Consider the following 23,458-nt stretch of genomic DNA (forward strand, 5'->3'; position numbering starts at 1 on the left):
GAATCTATACAGTTACTATTGACTGCAATGCTATTTGCACTGAACTTCCCTAGTGGTAGCTGCATTGCAATGCAGTCATTTTATCTCAGGAAGATAGCAAGGAGTTCAGTGCTGGACTTCCCTCTCCCAGGGCCATTAGCAGTAACATAGTATGCAACCATGGGAGGTACATCATTGCTGCAAAGCAAAATTCATAAACATGAACATGAGGTTCTTAGTATATATTTTGATCAAAATACATCGGTCCACTGTCAACTTAACATTGGTCAGTATACAAGTTTGGTGCAGTACAACTTGGTGACCACTGATGCTCCAAATTGTTCCTGCAGGGGGGACGACCCAACACTCCAGTAGCACCCCCCCCCCCTTCCCCTCCTCTAAATTGACCTCAAAGAAGAATGAGATACAAGTTCTGTTCAGGTTTACCTAGCACCAAAATGATCTGATACCTAGCATCTGATTCTGAGCCACTGGATATTCAGATGCTCAAAAGTCTTATAGGGCTGCATAAAGTAAAGGAAACACATATATAAAATATTATACACCAAAATATATTATTATAAAGCAAAAGAAGCCTGTAATATATTACCGTAGTAGGACTCTCATTTTGTTTTAGGTATTCACTGAAAGGAATAGTGGCCTGTGTGACAAGTAACATATTCTCATATATATCAAGATCCTTGCTGGAAAAGGATAGGATGGTTTACAACTTACTTGTCGCATTTGAGGTAAGCATTTGAAGGAAAAATTATTTTTATGTGCTGCAAATGTTAAATCTTCGGGTAACATATGGTTTATGCTTCTACTAGGTGGAGGAGTCACTAGGACGAATAAGAGCAGGTGAGAGAGAATTCATCATGTCTCCAGAGCTATGTGTCACAGTGCTACAAGGGATGAACAGTAAGATGTCGGAATCACGTCAGCAGGCAAAAAATCCATTCGACTGGATGAGTGAAGAGCAGTTTAAAAATGTGCAGGTAAGGGGATAGCATGGTGATATTATTGGTATAAAGGTAGATAATAAAAATGCTATGAAGGCATTAAAGGAATTCTGGCACCAAGGTTATGCTTCCCTAGCTTACTCAGTGATGCATGCTTGTTCTGGAGTCCTTGATGTCCATGAGCTAGCAGCCCTTGCGTTGGATCTCTATGCAAGAACACCTCAGGGAACAAATATATTTTATCTTTACTTTTTTCTTTCTTAGGCTTCATGCACACGACCGTTATGTGTTTTGCGGTCCGGAAACCGCGGATCCGCAAAACACGGATGGCATCCTTGTGCGTTCCGCAATTTTGCAGAACGGCACGGACAGCCTTTAATATAACTGCCTATTCTTGTCCGCAAAGCGCAGGCAAGAATAGGACATTATTTTTTTTTTTGCGGACCACGGAACGGAGCAATGGATGCGGACAGTACACTGAGTGCTGTCCGCATCTTTTGCAGCCCCATTGAAGTGAATGGGTCCGCATCCGAGCCGCCAAAACTGCGGCTCGCATGCGGACCAAAACAACCGCCGTGTGCATAAGGCCTTAAAAAGAAAAAAAATAACTATATTCAAGACAAGAGTTTACATCATTGATCTCCAACCTGCGGCTCTTCAGTCTGAGGAACACTGGTCCACATAGAGCTCTGCTTACTGTGCCAAGTTTTAAACATATTTATTCACAGGACAGGGGATAAGAACTTGACTTGTGAGGGTCTGACTACTGGGTCACACACCAATTACAAAAATGGGGATCCTGTGTCTTCACATATGAATGGAAATGGGGTAGAACATGCGTGCTGCCACTCCACTCATCTGTATGGGACTTCCAGAGATTGCCTTCTCTACGGATATCCCATAGAGATGAATGGAGTGGCTTGATCTCCAGTCCATTCATATGAAGAAACACAGGACCCCCGTTCTCACGATTGGTTTGCCATTGGTTGGACCCCACCAATCAAACTCTTATCTCCTATCCTGTGGATAGGGAAAATGTTTAATCTTTGGCACAATCCCTTTAAGTGCCATAGACCGAGTGCCAAACACTAAGTATAATGTTATGCATGCTTGATAAGCAATGCGTATATATATTTTATATTGCGTGATTATTTTAGTACTCCTGAAAGCGCTGATTTAGGTAGTAATTATCTGTGCTGTAGCACATAACAATCTTTCAATATAATTGAAATCTCACAGGATTGACTAAAAAGCTTGTCAGCTTACACAAATTTTCTAGTAAATCTTGTCAAGTGTCATTGATATTTATGCTGGAAATCTATCTGAATGTGCAATAAAGCCCTGACAGAAAGACAATAGTATATTTAAAGGGATTCTGTCATGAGATTTTACCCCTATAACCTAAACATATGCTCATGTCCGGAGTAATAATAGGAATCCTAAGCTGGCATTATTATGCTTCACTGTGGCTCTATATGCACAAAAAACTGGTTTTTATAACCTGTCAATCACTCACTTAAGGTGCCCAAGGGGAGGTAATACAGGGTGCCCGACCGCACCCCTCGCCGTCCGGTGCCCAGCGCCGCCTTCCTAGCTCAGCGCCGTCTCTGCAATTCTACCTGTTCCTCTGCCAGATCCTGCGCACTAGGCTCAGCATCAGGCCGGCGCATGCGCACTTCGCTCAACAAAGCCGCTGCCAGGAGTCCGCAGCGCATCAGGCTGAGCAGTGGGACAGGTAGGATTGCGGAGGCGGCGCTGAGCTAGGAAGGCGGCGCTGGGCACCAGACGGCGAGGGGTGCGGCCGGGCACGCTGTATTAACGGACCTCCCCTTGGGCACCTTAAGTGAGTGATTGACAGGTTATAAAAACCTGTTTTTTGTGCAAATAGAGCCACAGTAAAGTTTAATAATGCCAGCTTAGGATTCTTATTATTACTCCGGACATGAGCATATGTTTAGGTTATAGGGGTAAAATCTCATGACAGAATCCCTTTAAGCTAGACACTTGCCAAGAGATAGTTTAACAACCTATGCTGGCACCTCAGAATATTCTTGTATTCTGGTTTTCTCCACAGATCACCAAAAAAGGCCCATAAAAAAAAACATTACTCCTGTCCAGCAATCCCCCAGCGCTGTTTTTCCAACACTGCATTTCCTGCTGTCCTTCACTTCCTGTCCATGCTCAAGACAGCGAGGAAAGGCCCCCTAAGCCAATCACTAGCCTTAACAGTGAGTTTTTTCAGTCAGTGATTGGCTGAGGGACCTTTTCTGGCATTTCCAGGGTGTTGGGTTGGGACAGGAACTGGAGACTTGGAGAGCAGTAGGGACTTGAAGCAGTGTCGTAACAGCATCAGTGGAGGATCGGTAGAGGAAATGCATATCTTCCTGAAATCCGCAAGTGTTCGCAGGCAAATCCGTGCGGTCAGTCCGCATCAATTGGTGCGGATTTCACTAAGTGAATGAAGAAAATCCGGTCAGGAAAAATAAAATAAATTGACATGCTGCATGTGCATTGAGAATTTCAAATTCTCATAGAATACAATGTACATGACCTACAGTGCGGATTTTCCGCACGCAATCCTGATCGTGTGCATTTAGCCTAATGGGATCAGGGTGGTCCTAGCAGCAGAAAACAAACCAGTCACATTTTATCACATGTCTGGAAAAATAAATATAATAACGAGTTTAAGAAAAACACCATAAATAATTTCAATGACGATCTCTAAAGAGTGTAAGCAAAACCTATTTAGTCAATAAATAATTTTTTTTAAAAATCATGTGATCAACTAGTTGATGCTGTATGTGTTATAAAGCTGGTTTGATACAACTAATGTATTATTGAAAGTACATTTTTTTCTATATTTTTTTAAAGATTCTTGCCATATACTTTGACTGGTTTGGAGACCTCTTTGATCGAATGTACAAAGACAGTAAAGACCTAACATGGAAAACATTTTGTGAAAGCGAACAGCCAGAAAATCCTTCAAAGGTAATTTTTTGCTCAGAATTTCACAAATTTAAATGGATGGTGTCACCATATATTTTTTCTGCCAGTTAAAACCAAATAGTCCCAAATATCTTTTTTTTCTAATCTGTTTTTATTTTCCGATGGGCCATAGATACAAAGGATAGGAGGGGACCTCATTGACTTCTATGGGAGAGTTTTCTAGGTGTGCTTTGTGACCTGTGCAAAGGTCAGGAGGGAGTTGATATATAACACCTATATAGGTGTTATATGTCATTGTAAATTCTATATGTGATGATAAGCAGATAACTGCAGTAAAGTGATCTCTACAGACAAAGATAAGCCACTTAAGGTCCTTTTACACTGCCCGAGCATCGGGCAGATAATTGTAGGAACGCTCATTAGCAATGATTTGCCAGTGTAAAGGTGCCGTTGATTACCCAATGAAAAAGCGAAACGCTCGCTTATTATTAAAATCGTTTGTGTGGTCACCTAAATCATCATTTGCTGGCAGCAGATCGTGCCGTCTAAACACTCCTTCCCAAACTGTGTCAGAGATCGCTACATGTAAATGTGTCTCCTACACTGACGAGCAGGCGATTGCCGGGAAGGAACACTTCCTTCCTGATAATCGTCTGCTCAGTTGAGCAGTGTAAAGGGGCCTTAAAGGGGTTGTCTCACTTCAGCAAATAGCTTTTATTATGTAGAGGAAGTTAATACAAGCCACCTACTAATGTATTGTGAGTGTCCATATTGCTTCCTTTGCTGGCTGGATTCATTTTTCCATAACATTATATGCTGCTCATTTCCATGGTTACGACCATCCTGCGATCCAGCTGTAGTGGTCATGCTTGCACAATATAGAACAAAGCACCAGCCTATGTGCGCCCCCGCGGTCTGAGCCACTAGAGTGACCAGCACCGCTCATGAGCTCCGCTTACTTCTGTGTCATTACTCCCTCAATGCTTTGCTATTGCCTGGCCCTGTCAATCAAACCAGTGAGGGAAGGGCTGGCCACAGAAAGGAGTGGAGCTTGAGCAACAAGAGCAATGGTGACACCCTCATTGCACAAAAGGCCTAATTTGCATATTAAGAGCAAGTATAACGGGAATGGAGCCTCAGATCAACAAACAAAAAGTGTTTTAATCAAGTCAACCTCAGCTATGTGTCTACGCAAACGGTTTGACAGAGCCTATGGGTACATTCTCACTACGTTTGTAGTGTACTAGGAGGTATATGCCAGGAGTATTTCCCAACACATACTTTAAACAGATGTCTCCAACGTATGCCACTGCATAGGCGTACAGTCAGTGTAATACACTGCCCATAGGCTACTATGGTAAAAACGTATGCTGTGAGGTATACTAATTTTATTGAATGCTTTGATTTAGAATAGTATAGTCAACTATGCTTTTCCGCATTTATAAAAAGGTACAGTCTCCACGAAAGGCCAAAAGGATACTCCTTTGGCCGGTCAAAGGGGGTCTTTGCAGGGATGGGATTCAAATTTTTAACAACAGGTTCCCTACTCAACGGAGGACAAATGGTGTCACGACACGTTTAAATGTACATACACCATATATATGCAACACACATACACTAAATACCTTTATACATGGTACACATACATAAATATATAATATATACACTACACACACATACCACCCAACTAAAAGCAGCTAAACTATCAGCAGCGCGCGAAGCAATGGAAGTGAACATCTCCAGCTGCCGCCACCAGTGCACCAGATTGGGCCTAAGCCGGTAACACGGTTCTCCGATCCAGTTGTAATTTTAACAACTGGATCTGGAGAACTGGAGGGAACAGGCTGGGTCTATGGATACGTTTGCCATATACACCGAGATATTTCCCAGCAGGTATTCCAAACGTATACTGCAAACTCAATTAAATGTACCCTAAAAGAAGCAAAATATTTCCAAGGCACTGGATATGGGTTAAAACCTAACCTTTATTAGTGTTGGCCTTGTTTTCAAGCCAGTATCGTGGAAAATCTTTTCTTGTTGACTATCTGGGGATCAAAAGTGGAATATGGCACCAAAGGAAGCACTTATCCAAACAAGCTGAAGAGAGTTGAAGCAGTGTGGAGTACAGGGATCACATTGGTCTTTTATATATTTAAGTTATGCATAGATTAAAGTCACTAATGTTTTATACTATTTTCAGGTTAAATGGCCTGAAGGAATTGAAGCACTAAGTCCACTTCAGAAATGTATGGTTTTGCGAGCTGTGAGGATGGACAGGATACTACCATCAGCCTCTAACTACATAGGTGCTGCACTTGGAAAAATGTATGTCATTGGTGAGATCCTGACAGATAATGTGACATGGAATGCATAATTAAAATTATAGATCTTCATTTTGATGCTGAGGGTTTCCTTTTATCAATTGGAAATATGAGGTTATGTTCACATGTGGCATGGATTTCTGCAAGCCCCAACAAATCTGGCAAATTTGAACAAGCATGCCAGTGGCACCACCCATTCCCAAATTCTAACTTATATGCTCCCTACCATTCTAGAGGTCCCAAATCATGTTTTTGCAACTTATGGCCTGATCCTAAGTAAATAGCCTACCCAGGAATCTGTACTGGAAAATAACTGTAGAATATAGGGTCTATAGTATTAGCTAAATTTACTTCTTTTGGCCATAGGGACACTTTAACCCATTCCCTGCCAAGGACATATCTCAAACAAGTGCAGGGTAGAAATTCAGTAGCCTAGGCCGTATCTCATACATCCATGCCACTGATGGCCAGATCTCTGGCTATGTAGCAGCTAGAGATACCAGCCAGGGCTTGTTTTAAAGCGTAAAATCTTAGCTGGCGCTAGTCATAACACTCTTTGGAGTTACAGTGCTGAGAAACGGGTCCAAGTGAGAGTTGGATATACACTCGATTTCTAAAAGCTATATCTCCCAATGTAGAGCAAAAATAGTTGTTTTCAATTATTGTAGTTTAAAATAAAAAACAGTATTCAGACACTTTTCAGAGGGGTGTAACACCTCCCGCACAAGGACTTGCTAAGAAGGATGCGTTTTAGTCGCAAATTTTAATTTTGGTAAAAACTTTATATAACCATTGTTTGCTGCAATGTTGCATGAAGGTGGTTGTGTGCTTTAATTATTACCTTATATTTTTATACACTATCAGAAAATGCAGGTTTTTGGAACCTAGAAGCGGTTTGCTGTGTACAGTATACATTTTTAACGCGTTTGTGCATGATGGCCTCTGTTTCAGTGTTTTTAAGAGCATACACTTGTGGTATATATGAGCTTTGCATACCTTAATATATCATTTTTACATTGTTACTATGTGTAAACTTCTGCATAGATATGCGTTTAGGTGTAAATGTTTGTCAGCAGTCCGTCAAGACAGCTGCAATCTTCAGACTGTCTGCTTTCAGGAAATACATTGGTTTCGTGGGTTCACTTAGTTTTCAAGGACCGTCATTCCTGTTTTATAGGTTGTTTCTTTTTTAAATATCTGGCTTAAAACCAGATGTTTGGTCTACTTTCAGAAAATATATGGGTATGGTGGGGGTTAGTATGATTTTTTTATTTCATAATTTAGGTTATTATTTGTAAATGTCAAAACTGCAAAAATTGTCCTGGCTACCAAAGGTGCAAAATGTCCAAACACCCCTGGCAGTGAAAGGGTTAATTTTGCACATTCAAACCTATGTCGCTATGATTGCAATGCTTAGTTATTGTCAAGCACTACAATTGTAAAGATAACAACTAAAGAAGATCACCAGATTAATAATGTATCTACAGCCACTTTTATATAGGCCAACATATAGAATGTATCCTTATATGAGAAATTTTTATTAGAGAATATGAAATAATTACAGGTATGCATCAGATGTAGCCACAGATCTTCAGACAACACTGTCATGGATGTCTCCACATGAGCCAGGGTTACTCATTTATGGTGCAGATTGTATGTTGCCACGGACTCTACTTGAAGACTTTGCAGAAACAAAGAACCAAAAAATGACTATTCTCCCCATTGGCTTCTCTGAAGACAAAACGAAGAATGTCTTGATTCAAGCAATGTCTGAGGTATTTATTAACGACTTATCTCAGCAGTGAGAACATATAGGTTACCAACAAACAAAACAAACATAAGCCCAATCTAAATGTTGGGAACTCGACAATAGCCCCTAAAAGATAGCCAACTCATAAAAATCTGATAAACCTAAAAAAAAAAAACTGAGTCCCTAAATGGCCAAGAGTACATAAAAATAACAATAATCTTTATTTAGTAAATTACATTAAAAAGATGAAAAACACAACTGCTATAGTGTGGTACCACTGAGGGACACGATACCAATATATCAAGTATGTAAACTGTGAGGGGTCAATATAAACACCATAGTATATTCAGATAACAGACACATTCATAAATTTAAAGTGCATAGTGCCAAATGCTTGTAGCAAATACTGTGCATGAATCTGATAAAGAAAGTCTCAATATACCTCCCACATTAGAGCAAGCTTACCCATAAACTTTGTTTTACTTTATGATCATGCTTGCGCTAATGGTATCAATGAAAAGTTCAGATCGACCCGCAAAAAATAAGCCCCCACACAGCTCTGTACACATAAAAAGTTATAGGGGTCAAAATATGGCGACAAAAAATAAAACAGTTTTTTCCCCACAAGAAAAACTATACATATAAGGTATCCCCGGATTCGTACTGACCTGTAGAATAAAAGTAACTGGTCAGTTTTATCGCACATCGAACGTCGTAAATAAAAAACCTGTAAAACTGTGGTGAAATTGCTTTTTTTTTGCAATTTCACCCCATTTGGAATTTTTTCCCCGCTTCCCACTACATCATATGCAATATAAAATGGTGGCATTGGAAAGTACAACTTGTCCCACCAAAAAACAAGCCCTCATGTGGCTATGTGAACAGACAAATAAAAAAGTTATGGCTCTGGGAAGGCAGGGAGCGCAAAACGAAAACGCAAAAAACAAACCTCCGGGGGTGAAAGGGTTAAATTTTACGTCAGTGTTTCTTTTTCTGGAACCGATCCAGAAAGTTGCTTAGTCTCACCTCTATTGGCCACTTTTTATTGTTTCCATTCACAATGTCATTATATAATTGCACACACTGTGACGTCAAACATGAATTTTGAATGGAACTAGGACATTTCTGCATTGAGAACTCGATAGACCTTCCATTGCAGAATGAAGCTAAAGAGTAATGATTGCATTAAATGTACTAACTACAGAATGCTTTAACCTACAGGGTAGTTGGATGCTAATAGAGAACATCCATAATTCTGCCAAATTAATGATGTCATTTGGAGAAATTCTAAAGTCGAATAAGAATCCAGACAAAAACTTTCGACTGTGGCTTTCTGTGCAAGCTAGAGAAGATCTGCCAACACCACTGCTGCATTACACTGTGAGGACTATTGTGGACACGCCAATGGTAAAGACAAAATACAATGTGCCTTGCACCTCAGTAATGCAGGACAGATACTTATATTTGACTTCAAGATTTATATGATAGATAGACCATATTTTAATTTGACAAAAAGCTGACATTTTGCTTGTATCTTGGCAATTTGATTGTCAATAATTACTGAACGTCCCTTTTCTAGGGGGAGCATTTTTGTTAACAGGACAGAATAGTTAGGCCTCATGCACACGACCGTTGTGTGCATCCGCGGCCGTTGTTCCGTTTTCCGTTTTTTTTCGCGGACCCATTGACTTTCAATGCGTCCGTGGAAAAATCGGAAAATGCACCGTTTGGCTTCCGCGTCCGTGATCCGTTTTTCCAGTCCGTGAAAAAAATATGACCTGTCCTATTTTTTTCACTGACAACGGTTCACGGACCCATTCAAGTCAATGGGTCCATGAAAAATCACGGATGCACACAATATAGTCATCCGCGTCCGTGATCCGTGTCCCGTGTCCGTTTTTCCTATCATTTTCAATGCAAACTTGACTTAGTTTTTTTTTTCCCTTTTCATGTCCGTGGATCCTCCAAAAATCAAGGAAGACCCACGGAAGAAAAAACGGTCACAGATCACGGAACAACGGAAATCCGTTTTGCGGACCGCAAAAAAAACGGTCGTGTGCATGAGGCCTTAGGGTGATGATGATGCAGCTCTATTGCTTTCACCCTTGAAAGGATAAATGAGGATAAAAGATGAAAGTATAAAGGGAAATGTGGCAAGAGCATACAGCAAGATGTGTATTTGTAAATGGTTAATTATAAATATATGCAATTGTGCTTTTTTTTTCCAATGAAGTAAACAATTACTTTCCTTATCAGATCAGGACAACCCAGGGGCGGACTGGGAACTTACAGTGGCCTTGGAAAAAATACTAAAAGTGGCCCCGTTTTGTAGTCAGGTCCAAATTGATGGATGGCAAGGCCAGCAATACCATATTGTGGCACATTATACCACCCCAACAGAGCCAAATACCACAGTCCATCACAAAATACTGCCAGCAGCACAAAATACATCCCCAAAAACTTTTACTAGCCGACTGTGGAGGTCCCAGGCGGCCCCCTGGGCATGAGCCCACCGGGAAATTTCCCTGTAAGGTGTCTATGGCCAATCCACCCCTGGGACAACCTCTCTGTCCTAGGGATGGATAAATCTGATGCCACTTCACAGCTAGTCATGGGCGGAGTGGCCATGGATACTACAGGGACATTTCCTGGTGGGCCAATGCCCATAGGGCTTCCCAAGCTGTCCTCATGGCTGCTGGCCAGATACTTAAAGATCTAATGCTCTCTGTATTAATTAATGTAGGAGCATCAGGCACTTATGAACATGACCAGTGGCCGCAGGTGTCCTCCTGGATTAAACTATATTGCCGGCCTCAGGATGATGATACCGTCATACTGTGGAGTGGGCAGCAGTATTTTGTGCTGAACTGTGGTATTTAGTCCTACTGGGGCAGTATATTGTGCAGCACTGTGGTATTTGGTTCTGCTGGGGTGGTATTTTGTTCTGCCTTATGGTATTGCTGGCCCTGCCTATTTCTGTTTCCCCTCCTTCTGTAAATTTGGACCCGCTTACAAGATGGGGCCACTTTTAGATTTTTTTTTTCAAGGGCCACTTTAAATTCCCAGTCCACCCCTGTGAGTAGTATTAAATGGTGTCCACAAAATCATGAGGGCTCTGACCAATCAAATTTACTGTTACACAGCAGTGTATATGAGATCACCTGACAGCCAATTATCTGTCAGTATGGAGTGAACGTGCTAAGAGGGTGCTTTAAAACACATTTAATAGTTATTTATTTTAAATGTTATTTTTTCCAAATGTATTTTTAGTGAAATTTTTTATACCACCCATCCACAGTAAGATTGCGCTTAAAAAAAAAATCGTACTTGATAAATCTGGCATAAGGTAATTAATATAGCTAACCATGGCTACTTTTAAAAAATGTCAAGAGAAACGTAAAAACACAAAAATGGTATGTGCCAAAATTTTTGCCTTTTTTTAACAGCAGAAAATAGCGCAATTAGGCCTCATGCACACAACCGTTCAGTTTTTTGCGGTCCGCAAAAACCGTAAGCCGCCCCTGTGCCTTCCGCAATTTGCGGAACGGAAGGCCCATTGTAGAAATGCCTATTATTGTCCGCAAAACAGACAAGAATAGGACATGTTATATTTTTTTTGCGGGGCTACGGAACGGAGCAACGGATGCAGACATCTTTTGCGGCCCCATTGAAGTGAATGCGGCTCGGATGCGGACCAGAACTACGGTCGTGTGCATGAGGCCTTAAAATGATAAATTCCCTTTGTGATTTCTTGTTTTTGTCTTACAATTTACGCGTTCTTTCGTTACAGAATATAAGGCGTGGAATCATTTATTCTTGGAAGTTAGTTAACCAGGAGACGCTAGTTTCAAGTTCCCGTCCAGAATGGCCAGCTCTACTACACAATCTTTGTTTCTTGCATTGTGCAACTCGCATCAGAACATTGTATGGTGCCCTAGCAGGCTGGAATTGTCCAGATGCAATGCGATTTGGGTGGGCAGAATTAACGGTATGTGTAAATGTACTTCATGCCTTTAGATTAGCAATATACAAGTTATGTCCCAGTTCTTCAATTAATAATAGAGCTGTGATTATTGGAAAAGAAATGTTTATTTGACTTTGCATCTCATCAGAGTCCTGCAAGTCTGGATTCCCTCATCCCATACAGTAAACGCTGTCAGTCATTCTGTACGGGCAGATGGAAACCATTCAGGACATCATAGAGTGTTCCAATTCTGCGTTCAGGGCTATGGTCACTTTTAAAAAGGAAAAGTAATTTTGGCATGTTAGTGGTCACCTTGACTTAAAAAAATAAAAATAAAAAAATAACGCACTAGGGGGGTCATTTTGTTAACCTGAAATACACCTATATTAACCGTTGTGCCACAATCTGTGACTTTTCCCCGCTCATGCCAGGTCTAAAAAAGTGGTCGTGGAGTGGGAAGGGGACAGGCCGGCAGGCCTATCTCATTCATCATTTTCTACATCTGGTTTAGCCGTAGAAAACAGTCTGTCTAAATATAAGACAGCTCAGAAGCTGGCTTTCATTTAGAAGCAGCGCTGAATGCGCCAAAGTTATGTAGGGGCTACAGGCGTCTAAAACGCGGGTGTTAATAAATGACTCCCTAAGTTTCACACTGCCACCTCCATTACTTAATTCCTTGTCAGTCTCCCAGTAGGCAGTTTGCAACCTGCTTTTAGGTTCACACTTGGTGCATGGGATTTTCTCCCTCCCTGTAATATTTGCTGAACATGAGTTCTGTGAATCCAGAATGCTGCAACCTTCACTAGCTCACATTCATTCAATCACACTGATATAGCCCTTGAATACAGCTCATGGTCTCAGCTAGCTAGCTCTGACACGCCCCCATTTCCTGTGAGCTGTCTTCTGTGTCTCTGTTATTAGGGACGGATCTGGCTTAACAACAGACAGTGGACTGCAAATTAAGTGGACGTAAAACCCCAAGTGGCCATAATTTTACAGATTTTTTTTCAGGTGGATGCAGGCATATTTTTTAACCCCTTCTACCCTGGGCCAGTTTTCGCACTCCTGCCCAGGTCATTTTTTGCAAATCTGACATGTGTCATTTTATGTGGTAATAACTTTGGAACACTTTTATTTATCTAACCCATTCAGAGATTGTTTTCTCGTGACACATTGTACTTCATGATAGTCATAAATTTGAGTCAATATATTTCACCTTTATTTATTACAAAATCCCAAATTTACCAAAAATTAGAATTTCTCTGCTTTTAAAACAGAAAGTGATACCTCATAAAATATTTATTACTTAACATTCCCCATATGTCTACTTTATGTTGGCATAATTTTTTAAATGTCATTTAATTTTTTTAGGACGTTAGAAGGCTTAGAAGTTTAGAAGCAATTCTTAAAATTTTTAAGAACATTTCCAAAACCCACTTTTTAAGGACCATTTCAGGTCTGAAGTCACTTTCTGAGGCTTACATAGTAGAAACCCCCCATAAATGACCCCATTGTAGAAACTACACCCTTCAAGTTACTCAAAACTGATTTTACAAACTTTGTTAACCCTTTAGGTGTTCCACAAGAATTGAAGGAAAATGGAGATTAAATTTAAAAATTTCACTTTTTTAGCAGATTTTCCATTTCAATCCATTTTTTTTCTTTAACACATCAAGGATTAACAGCCAAACAAAACTCAATATTTATTACCCTGATTCTGCGGTTTACAGAAATACCCCACATGTGGTCGTAAACTGATGTAAGGGCACACGGCAGGGTGCAAAAGAAAAGGAACGCCATATAGTTTTTGGAAGGCAGATTTTGCTGGACTGGTTTTTAGATGCCATGTCCCATTTGAAGCCCCCCTGATGCACCCTTCAGTAGAAACTTCCAAAAAGTGACCCCATTTTGGAAACTAGGGGATAAGGTGCCAGTTTTATTGGTAGCATTTTTGGGTACATATGATTTTTTTGATCATTCATTATTACACTTTATGGGGCAGGGTGACCAAAAAATTGTTAATCTTGGCACAGTTTTTTTTTTTTTACAGCGTTCACCTGAGGGGTTAGGTCATGTGATATTTTTATAGAGCAGATCATGGACGTGGCAATACTTAATATGTATACTTTATCTTATTTATTTAAGTTTTACACAATAATAGCATTTTTGAAACCAAAAAATGTTTTAGTGTCTCCATAGTCTGAGAGATATAGTTTTTTTTTTTTAGCGATTTTCTTATATAGGGTCTCATTTTTTTGCGGGATTAGGTGACGGTTTTATTGGTACCATTTTGTGGGACATACACTTTTTTGATCGCTTGGTGTTGCACTTTTTGTGACGTATGGTGACAAAAAAGGCTTTTTTTGACAGTTTATATTTACAGTGTTCACCTGAGGGGTTAGGTCATGCAATATTTTTATAGAGCTGTTTGTTACAGACGCGTAGATATCTAATATGTATACTTTATTTTTTTTATTTCACAATAATAGCATATTTGAAAGAAAAAAATTATGTTTTAATGTCTCATTTTTTAAGAGCTATATTTTTAAGAGCTATATTTTTTAAATTTTTTGAGCGATTTTCTTATGTAGGGTCTAATTTTTTGCAGGTTGAGATGATGGTTTTATTGGTACCATTTTGTTCGACATGCAACTTTTAGATCGCTTGGTGTTGCACTTTTTGTGATGTAAGGTGACAAAAATGGCTTTTTTTTAAAGTTTTTATTTTTTATGGTGTTTTTCGACGGGGTGGATCATGTGATACATTTATAGAGCCAGTCGTTACAGGCGCGGCGATACCTAATATGTGTGTTTTTCCTTTTTCTTCTATTTTTTATTATGAAATCTGGGGAAAGGGGCGTTTTTTTTTTTTTTTTTTACTTGAAACTTTTTTTTTATTCAGAACACTTTTTTTAAAAATTTTTTTATTTCTGTCCCACTCTGGGACTTCAAATTCTGGGAGTCTGATCCCCTCTGCAATGCATTATAATACATCTGTATTGTAATGCATTGCCTGTTAGCATAGTACACAAAGTAATACACTAACAGGTTGCCTAGGAGACCCAGCCTGAGGCTAGATCTACTCGGCACCCGTAGAAGGCAGGTCCCGATGCCATGCAAGGCATGGAGCAGCCTCTACATGGCATCGTGCTGCCTTGTCACCCATCGAGTCCTTGCCACAGCAGCGCGGGGACTCGATGGGCTCCCTCACCAGCAGAAAACCCCCACCATGTCGCGGTCGGCGCGGACTGCGGCATAGAAGGGGTTAATCTACCGGCATCGCTGTAAACAGCAATGTCGGTGGATACAGCAGGGGCCCGGCTATCAGGGACTGCCACACCCCTGCAGTGATCAGGCATGCCCGCCCAATCAACATGATGTACTATTACGTCAAAATGCAGGAAGTCACTGACTTCCATGACGTAATAGTACGTCACATGTCGGGAAGGGGTTAAATGAAGTGATTTAGAAATGTGCTAGTTACACCATTCTCTAGTAAAATGAAATTGTATAAAAATAGAGTGACTCTTTAAGCGAGTAAATGATCACATGCAAAAAAATTTGTACACGATAATCTTTGCATAAAAATGCTGGTCTGTCATTGGTGTTAAAGCCGGATATACATGGGCTGAGTGAGCAGCCGAATGTTGGGAAGGAAGCGTTTATTCCCGACAGTTGACTGCTCGTTTAGTGAAGGAGACCGCTGCATTTATATGCAGCAATCTCCTTCACTGTATGAGGAATTGCTATTACGATCCCTCGTCCTCATACAGAATCATGGTTTCTGAGCAGCAGATTGCTGTTTAGAGCACACGATCTGCTGTCCAGAAGCCATGATTGGTGGTGCTTGCATGAATGACAGGATCACCCCATGAACAAACATTTTGCTCGCTCATCAGGTGATTGGTGGCACAGTTACATGGGAAGATTGTTGGGAATGACTGTTCCTGATAATCTGCCTGATTCTCGGGCTGTGTAAATATACCTCAACTTGCTAAATGCGATCAAGTTGTTAATTTGCCTAAATGATTATCTATTCGTCTAAAAACCGATCACCATAAAAAAAATTGTTCACCATTTTGTATGTCAATATTGGAAGAAATTATTATATAAATATACAGGGTGGGCCATTTATATGGATACACCTTAATAAAATGGGAATGGTTGGTGATATTAACTTCCTGTTTGTGGCACATTAGTATATGTGAGGGGGAAAACTTTTCAAGATGGGTGGTGACCATGGCGGCCATTTTGAAGTCGGCCATTTTGAATCCAACTTTTGATTTTTCTATAGGAAGAGGGTCATGTGACACATCAAACTTATTGGGAATTTCACAAGAAAAACAATGGTGTGCTTGGTTTTAACGTAACTTTATTCTTTCATGAGTTATTTACAAGTTTCTCTTTGTTTACAGCCATTGACATGTCGCCGAGGTTAACACGCGAGGAGCGGATAGAAATTGTGTTGATGTCTTCTAGGGCTTGATTCCCAACAGAGACCTGTAAAATGATTTCTTTATTAAAGGTTATAGCAGAAATACTTAGCTTTTACTTTCCAGCTATTTTTATGGTAAGAGAAAAGCTGGAAAACAAAAGCTACATTTTTCTGCCATAATCTGTAAACAAATGTGTTTAGCAAATGTCTGTGTGCTGGGAGAGGGACTCTCTACCAACCCATTAAAGAATATGGGCAAACAACTTCATTACTATTCACTGCACTGAAATTAATATTAATGAGGCTGACGATCTAACAGACCCAAAGTGGCTGGGCCTGGGACCCCCAACAGCAAAGTGCCCACGACTGCAGGTCCACTAGTATTGCCCTGATGGTAGCCCTGCACTGTTCTCTCTATGGGAATCCAATTGACAGCTGGAACTCCTCTCTTTCAGCTGCACAATCCCAATGTCTACAGATGTAGGGTAGGCCAGAAGCTTTAAATAAAATGAGATTCTTTTATAGATAAATATGTCTGAAGCAATTCTAACAATGAATACTTTTCATTGTATTGTTTTTGCATTATTTTTAGGAAAGCATTGAGGTCTTGAAGCGTGAATTTAAAGATGACCTTCAGAATGTAGGAAAACTTCCATCCTGGACTGCTGTGAGATATCTACTCTCAGAAGTATGTAAATTTTATTGTTAGTTTCAGATATTTTGGGGTGTTCTAAAAAAAATCATGGCCTATACTCAGCATCAACTCACTAGTATCCAATCATCGGGATCCGACTCCCAGCACCTTCATCGATCAGTTTGAAGAGGCTGTGTCCCTCTTGTGAGCGCTGCAGCCTCCTCACAGCTTACCAGGCACAGTGTTGTACATTGCATAGTGGCTGTGCCTGGTATTGCAGCCCAAGCCCATTTACTTCAATAGGAATGAGCTGCAAATAGGCCATGTGATCAAGAAACATGACATCACTGACCTGGGAAGAGGATCACTGTGGCCTCTTTAAACAGCTGATCAGCGAGGGTGAGAGCCCAACCCATCGGATACTGAACTTCTGGAAAACCCCTTTAATTTGTACTTACGTGCTATTTTGTCGTTATGAACCTAACTGTCCTGAATTGAAAATAGTTAAGTATTCGAAAGTAGCATGTGCAAACTAAAATTGTCATATCTCTCACAATTTTGAAGGCAGCTGCAGAACTAACATTGCACAGAAAAGAGTCAATGGTAACTGTGCTCACTGTCGAATGCATGGTGTTTTCTTGCAGGTAATTTATGGGCGCAATGTTGCAGATGAATTCGACATGACAGTTTTGACATCAATGACTGATTACTGGATCAGCCCAAATACTATGAAGAAAGACAGCGAACTCACTAAATGTATGTTACCGTCAATTTCAAATATCTAAAGGGACATACTAATGCTCTGTGTCCTACAAATATCTAAAGGGACATACTAATGCTCTGTGTCCTACAAATATCTAAAAGGACATACTAATGCGCTGTGTCCTACAAATATCTAAAGGGACATACTAATGCTCTGTGTCCTACAAATATCTAAAGGGACATACTAATGCTCTGTGTCCTACAAATATCTAAAGGGACATACTAATGCTCTGTGTCCTACAAATATCTAAAGGGACGTACTAATGCTCTGTGTCCTACAAATATCTAAAGGGACATACTAATGTTCTGTGTCCTACAAATATCTAAAGGGACATACTAATGCTCTTTGTCCTACAAATATCTAAAGGGACATACTAATGCTCTGTGTCCTACAAATATCTAAAGGGACATACTAATGCTCTGTGTCCTACAAATATCTAAAGGGACATACTAATGCTCTGTGTCCTACAAATATCTAAAGGGACATACTAATGTTCTGTGTCCTACAAATATCTAAAGGGACATACTAATGCTCTGTGTCCTACAAATATCTAAAGGGACATACTAATGCTCTGTGTCCTACAAATATCTAAAAGGACATACTAATGCGCTGTATCCTACAAATATCTAAAGGGACATACTAATGCTCTGTGTCCTACAAATATCTAAAGGGACGTACTAATGCTCTGTGTCCTACAAATATCTAAAGGGACATACTAATGTTCTGTGTCCTACAAATATCTAAAGGGACATACTAATGCTCTTTGTCCTACAAATATCTAAAGGGACATACTAATGCTCTGTGTCCTACAAATATCTAAAGGGACATACTAATGCTCTGTGTCCTACAAATATCTAAAGGGACATACTAATGCTCTGTGTCCTACAAATATCTAAAGGGACGTACTAATGCTCTGTGTCCTACAAATATCTAAAGGGACATACTAATGTTCTGTGTCCTACAAATATCTAAAGGGACATACTAATGCTCTGTGTCCTACAAATATCTAAAGGGACATACTAATGCTCTGTGTCCTACAAATAGCTAAAGGGACATACTAATGCTCTGTGTCCTACAAATATCTAAAGGGACATACTAATGCTCTGTGTCCTACAAATATCTAAAGGGACATGCTAATAGTAGTCCCAAAGCTGGAGCTACTATGAACAGCTGATTAGTGAGGGTGTGGGTTGTCAGATCCCCGTTGATCAGATATGATGGCATATCTCAAAGATAGGCCATCAGTATAGAAATCCAGGAAAACCCCATCTTCAGGATATGCCATTGATATCTGACACACCACACCTCCACTATCAGCATCGGAACTACACACCTCCATGTAGTGGATGGGGATGATTAATGCAGCACTGCTCCCATTGAAGTGAATGTGAGCAGCCCTACACTAACCAGCTCGGACCACTACACCGCGGATGTGTCGTTCTGGAGCGGGGCCTACTCGGCAACAGCTGATCGGCAGGGTGATATACCCTTGCCGATTAGATATTGATGGCGTATTCTCAGGACAGGCCATATGAGGTAAAATGTAATTAAGGCCTATTGCACACGGCCGTTTTTTTTTCCCGTTTACTGGCTGTTTTTTTCATTCCGTATATGGAACCATTCATTTCAATGGTTCCGCAAAAAAACTGAATGTACTCCGTATGCATTCCGTTTACGTTTTTCCGTTCTGTTCTAACATAGAACATGTCCTATTATTGCCCGCAAATCACGTTCCGTGGCTCCATTCATGTCAATGGGTCCACAAAAAAAACGGAACACATACGGAAATACATCCGTATGTCTTCCGTTTCTGTTCCGTTTTTTGCTGAACCATCTATTAAAAATTTTATGCCCAGCCCAATTTTATCTATGTAATTACTGTATACGCCATACGGAAAAACGGAAACACAACAGAAACGAAAAACGGAACAACGGATCCGTGAAAAACGGACCGCAAAACACTGAAAAAGCTATACGGTCGTGTGCAATAGGCCTAAGTCAAATATGTGTTAACATACAAGTAGTAATGTTCAGCTCAGCATTAGTGAGATATGTGAAGGTATACACATATATTACACTGGTGGAAGGTTTTAATTGCAGTCATGATAAATAAAGTTGCTCATTGCTATTACTTCTGTTATATCATTTTGCAGTAAAATTCAGAATTCCATCACCTTTCTTTAATCCGGATTCAAATCCTGTTTTGCTGACACAAGCCCTGGAATCCATTCCTCAGTATTCATTAGATTCTCCAGAAGCTTTCCATGTGCACCCCTCTCCAACGGTAATAACTGTGCAGTGTACATTGCCACAGTATACAGCACTAGACATGTCTATATTCATGCCTGTACTTTACAACGTCTTGTTCAGGTTCCATTCGGTGAACAGGGTTATGTTATCTCAAAGCTTGGCCAACTTTATGGATTCAAACAAGAGCCCTGGCGATATGGTGCAAAATCTTTACCAACATCTCAGAAAGGTACAAATTGCAGTGTTAAAGGGAGTCTTTCACGCAGATTCACCCTATTAACCAAATAACAGTGTTATGTCCACGGCATCCCCCCTATTAAAACTGTGCTTACCGTTAGTTCCCTGCTAGCATCGTTGTGCAGAAAAACACTTTTAATCCGTATGCAAATGAGGCTGTGAAGGTGCCCAGGGGCGGCGTTACAACGGCCGGTGCCCAGGCCCCTGGGTCATAACCTCCCTCCTCCCGTTCGTAATCCTGCGCATGCGCCGATGAACGAGCACAGTCGGTCCGGGGCATCGCAGTTTACCGTGCGTTATCGCGTTCATCGGCCCATGCGCAGGATTACGGACGGGAGGAGGGAGGTTAGAGCAGAGACTAAGGGCGGGCAGACGCGGCGGAGGGGGAGTGGCTTCATATGAAAATGACCCCTAGGCACCTTCACAGCCTCATTTGCATATGGATTAAAAGTGTTTTTCTGCACAACGATGCCAGCAAGGAACTAACGGTAAGCACAGTTTTAATAGGGGGGATGCCGTGGACATAACACTGTTATTTGGTTAATAGGGTGAATCTGCGTGAAAGACTCCCTTTAACTTTCATAGTATTAATATTTGGTAGGTACAATCGGTACACTTCCTGTCATTTATTTGTATGAACTTTACTTGTTAACTTATCCTTATAACCACACACTGCAGTAAAGTGGGTAAAAGACTCTATAGGTCTACATTGCTGTCTCTTCACATTTTGGCCCTTATGCCATACTCTGTGGTATATCATATCAATAAGCCGTTACACCAGGCAGAAGAACGCTAATGTGGGCCTAATTGGTGCTTGTTTAGCACTCTGCCCCGTGTAGATACACCATGTGTCTGACTTAAAGGGGTTTTCCGGGATTTTAATATTGATGACCTATCCTCAGGATAGGTCATCAATATCAGATCGGCGGGGGTCTGACACCCGGCACACCCGCCAATCAGCTGGTTGAAGAGAAGACCACGTTCTGTGCGAGCACTGCCCTCCCTTCATTGTTTACCTGCTCGCCGTCAACATCACATCGATGAGCAGGTGTAATTACAAGCCGTCCCATTCACTTCTATGGGATAGTTCGTTTCTATTCAGATGTATAGGAACAAGTCGTCCTATAGAAGTGGGAAAGGGACAGCTTGTAATTACACCTACTCACTGATGTTGTTGCAACGGCATACAGAAAAACACGGAAGAGAAGACTGCACTTGCACAGAGCGCGGCCTTCTCTTCAACCAGCCGATCAACAGGGGTGCTGGGTGTTGGATCCCCACCGATCTGATATTGATGACCTATGCTGAGGATAGGTCATTAATATTAAAATCTCGGAAAACCCCTTTAAGCATGAACTCTTGGGCTGTCTGCAACCTTTCAATTATTGGATGACATTTTAGTAGTTCATAAACTGTTTTGATTGATTGTTGAAACTGAGGTTGGTGGCTCGCTCCTCATACCACTAGCTTGTTGAGGACCCAGGAGAATCACCCTGCTTGTCCTTATAATTCAGCCCAGGGTGAGGAAAGAAGTTATAGAATTTCAGAAACCAGGCTAAACTTAATGGAAGACACAGATATCCTCTAACATTCTTGTATGCATACCCTATAGAAAGCATAATCCCAGTATGTGTAGATAATTTTATGTGTTTTCTGATAAGGTGTGAAACCAGTTACATTTGCAAGTCCCCGATCCTTATCATTGACTCTACCAGAGATTTTGCCTAGCTCTGCTGACATCTATATACCCAAGCTGTCAGAGGTTCAAGACATCTGTGCTTCCATCTTGTCTAAACTACCACGAGGATGGAGTCGGGTAAATATGTCAATGGCCTTGGAGATTCTAATAAATGTAGTAAATGTACAGTAACAAAGCCTTTATATGTAACTGCATCAAACAGGCAAAAAGTAGGAAATATATTTCAAAAACTATTTTCTGTTATTACACATATCAGTTTAGACATATTCAATACATTTTATACTGCATTAGGGTTATTTTCTTCATATATCATTGTCCTACACTCTTCCTTATATTTACTTAGTTATAGTATATATTAATCTTAGTGAGACAGACACTGGAGAATTTTATATATAAATATGTAAGGCACAATTATAATTAGAAATAAGTGAAGTTTTGAAAAGTTCGATTCGGCCAATTCTATACCTTCCAACTTTCAAAACGAACGAAGTGGGACACAATGTTTTTCTGGACTAGGCCACGCCTCTAACTCCGCCCAAAACACAACTATAGGCCTAATCTCAACCAGCCCCCTAAATGCCCCCACCACACAGTATTTATGCCCACATTGTGCCTCCTTCACAGTAGTTATGCCCAGATATGTGCCCCCTCACAGTAATATGCCCAGCTGTGCCTCCTCACAATAATATGCCCAGTTATGTGCCCTCAGTAATATGCCCAGTTATGTGCCCCCTCACGGAATTTTGCCCAGCTGTACCCCCAGTAATATGCCCTGTTATGTGCCCTCTAACAGAAAGTTAAAAAAATAAACTCCACATACTCACCTGGTTCCTAGCAGCAGCAGCAGGACATCGACTGCTCTGGTCTGTGGAGGAGAGAAGGCTGACTGCCGGCCCTGCCCACCGCACAGACCATAGGTGTGGAGAGCTTGCAGGGGGGACGAATGATGGAGCAGGGAGCCGATGCCGACGACTGCTCTCTGCTTCATCATTACAGGCAACGGTCTCTGTTTCCTATGGAAACAGGGACAGCTGCCAGAGAGTGGGACATACCTCCCCTGTACTGGGACAGCCACTGAAATCCGGGACTGTCCCGGCGGATCCAGGATGGTTGGGAGGTATGCAATTTGCCTAAGTTCTCCAAGAAATTTGATTTGTTCCAAATTAATTTGTCACAAATCACTATAAATCAGGTATACCCAGGCCACTCTGCCTAATCATATTCTTCCCACTTGGTGGCTCAGTCTCAGTGGGAAGGCTTGGAGATTAACCCTGTCCTAACCACCGACTATGTTTTAAAAAGCAGACAACTGACACTAATGTCCATGACCAGCTGGTCACAGACTTTTAACCCTTCAGATGCTGAGGTCATCTAGGTGTGCTCTGGCTCCCCCTGGTGTGGATCGGGGGAACTGGAGTGTGTATTGAGCAGCCCCCCTGTGTGATGGTACCAGAGATGGTACACAGCATTTAAAATTTAGGGATTCACAACAGGGATGACCATAATCCCACGTGGATCC

General features: G+C 41.0%; 1 protein-coding gene across 1 annotated transcript in view; it reads left to right on the forward strand.

Moving 5' to 3' along the window:
* Window positions 1-23,458, forward strand: part of LOC120998141 (dynein heavy chain 5, axonemal-like) — a 268,121-nt gene that overhangs the window by 236,482 nt on the left and 8,181 nt on the right. The window contains 12 exon segments of the mRNA XM_040428685.1: window positions 617-728; window positions 810-977; window positions 3,813-3,929; window positions 6,088-6,212; window positions 7,773-7,983; window positions 9,180-9,365; window positions 11,749-11,946; window positions 16,949-17,044; window positions 17,635-17,746; window positions 19,907-20,037; window positions 20,124-20,232; window positions 21,902-22,056. Coding sequence (XP_040284619.1) covers window positions 617-728; window positions 810-977; window positions 3,813-3,929; window positions 6,088-6,212; window positions 7,773-7,983; window positions 9,180-9,365; window positions 11,749-11,946; window positions 16,949-17,044; window positions 17,635-17,746; window positions 19,907-20,037; window positions 20,124-20,232; window positions 21,902-22,056 — 1,720 coding nt within the window.

Source organism: Bufo bufo, chromosome 4 (assembly GCF_905171765.1).
Source record: "Bufo bufo chromosome 4, aBufBuf1.1, whole genome shotgun sequence".
Classification (NCBI taxonomy): domain Eukaryota; kingdom Metazoa; phylum Chordata; class Amphibia; order Anura; family Bufonidae; genus Bufo; species Bufo bufo.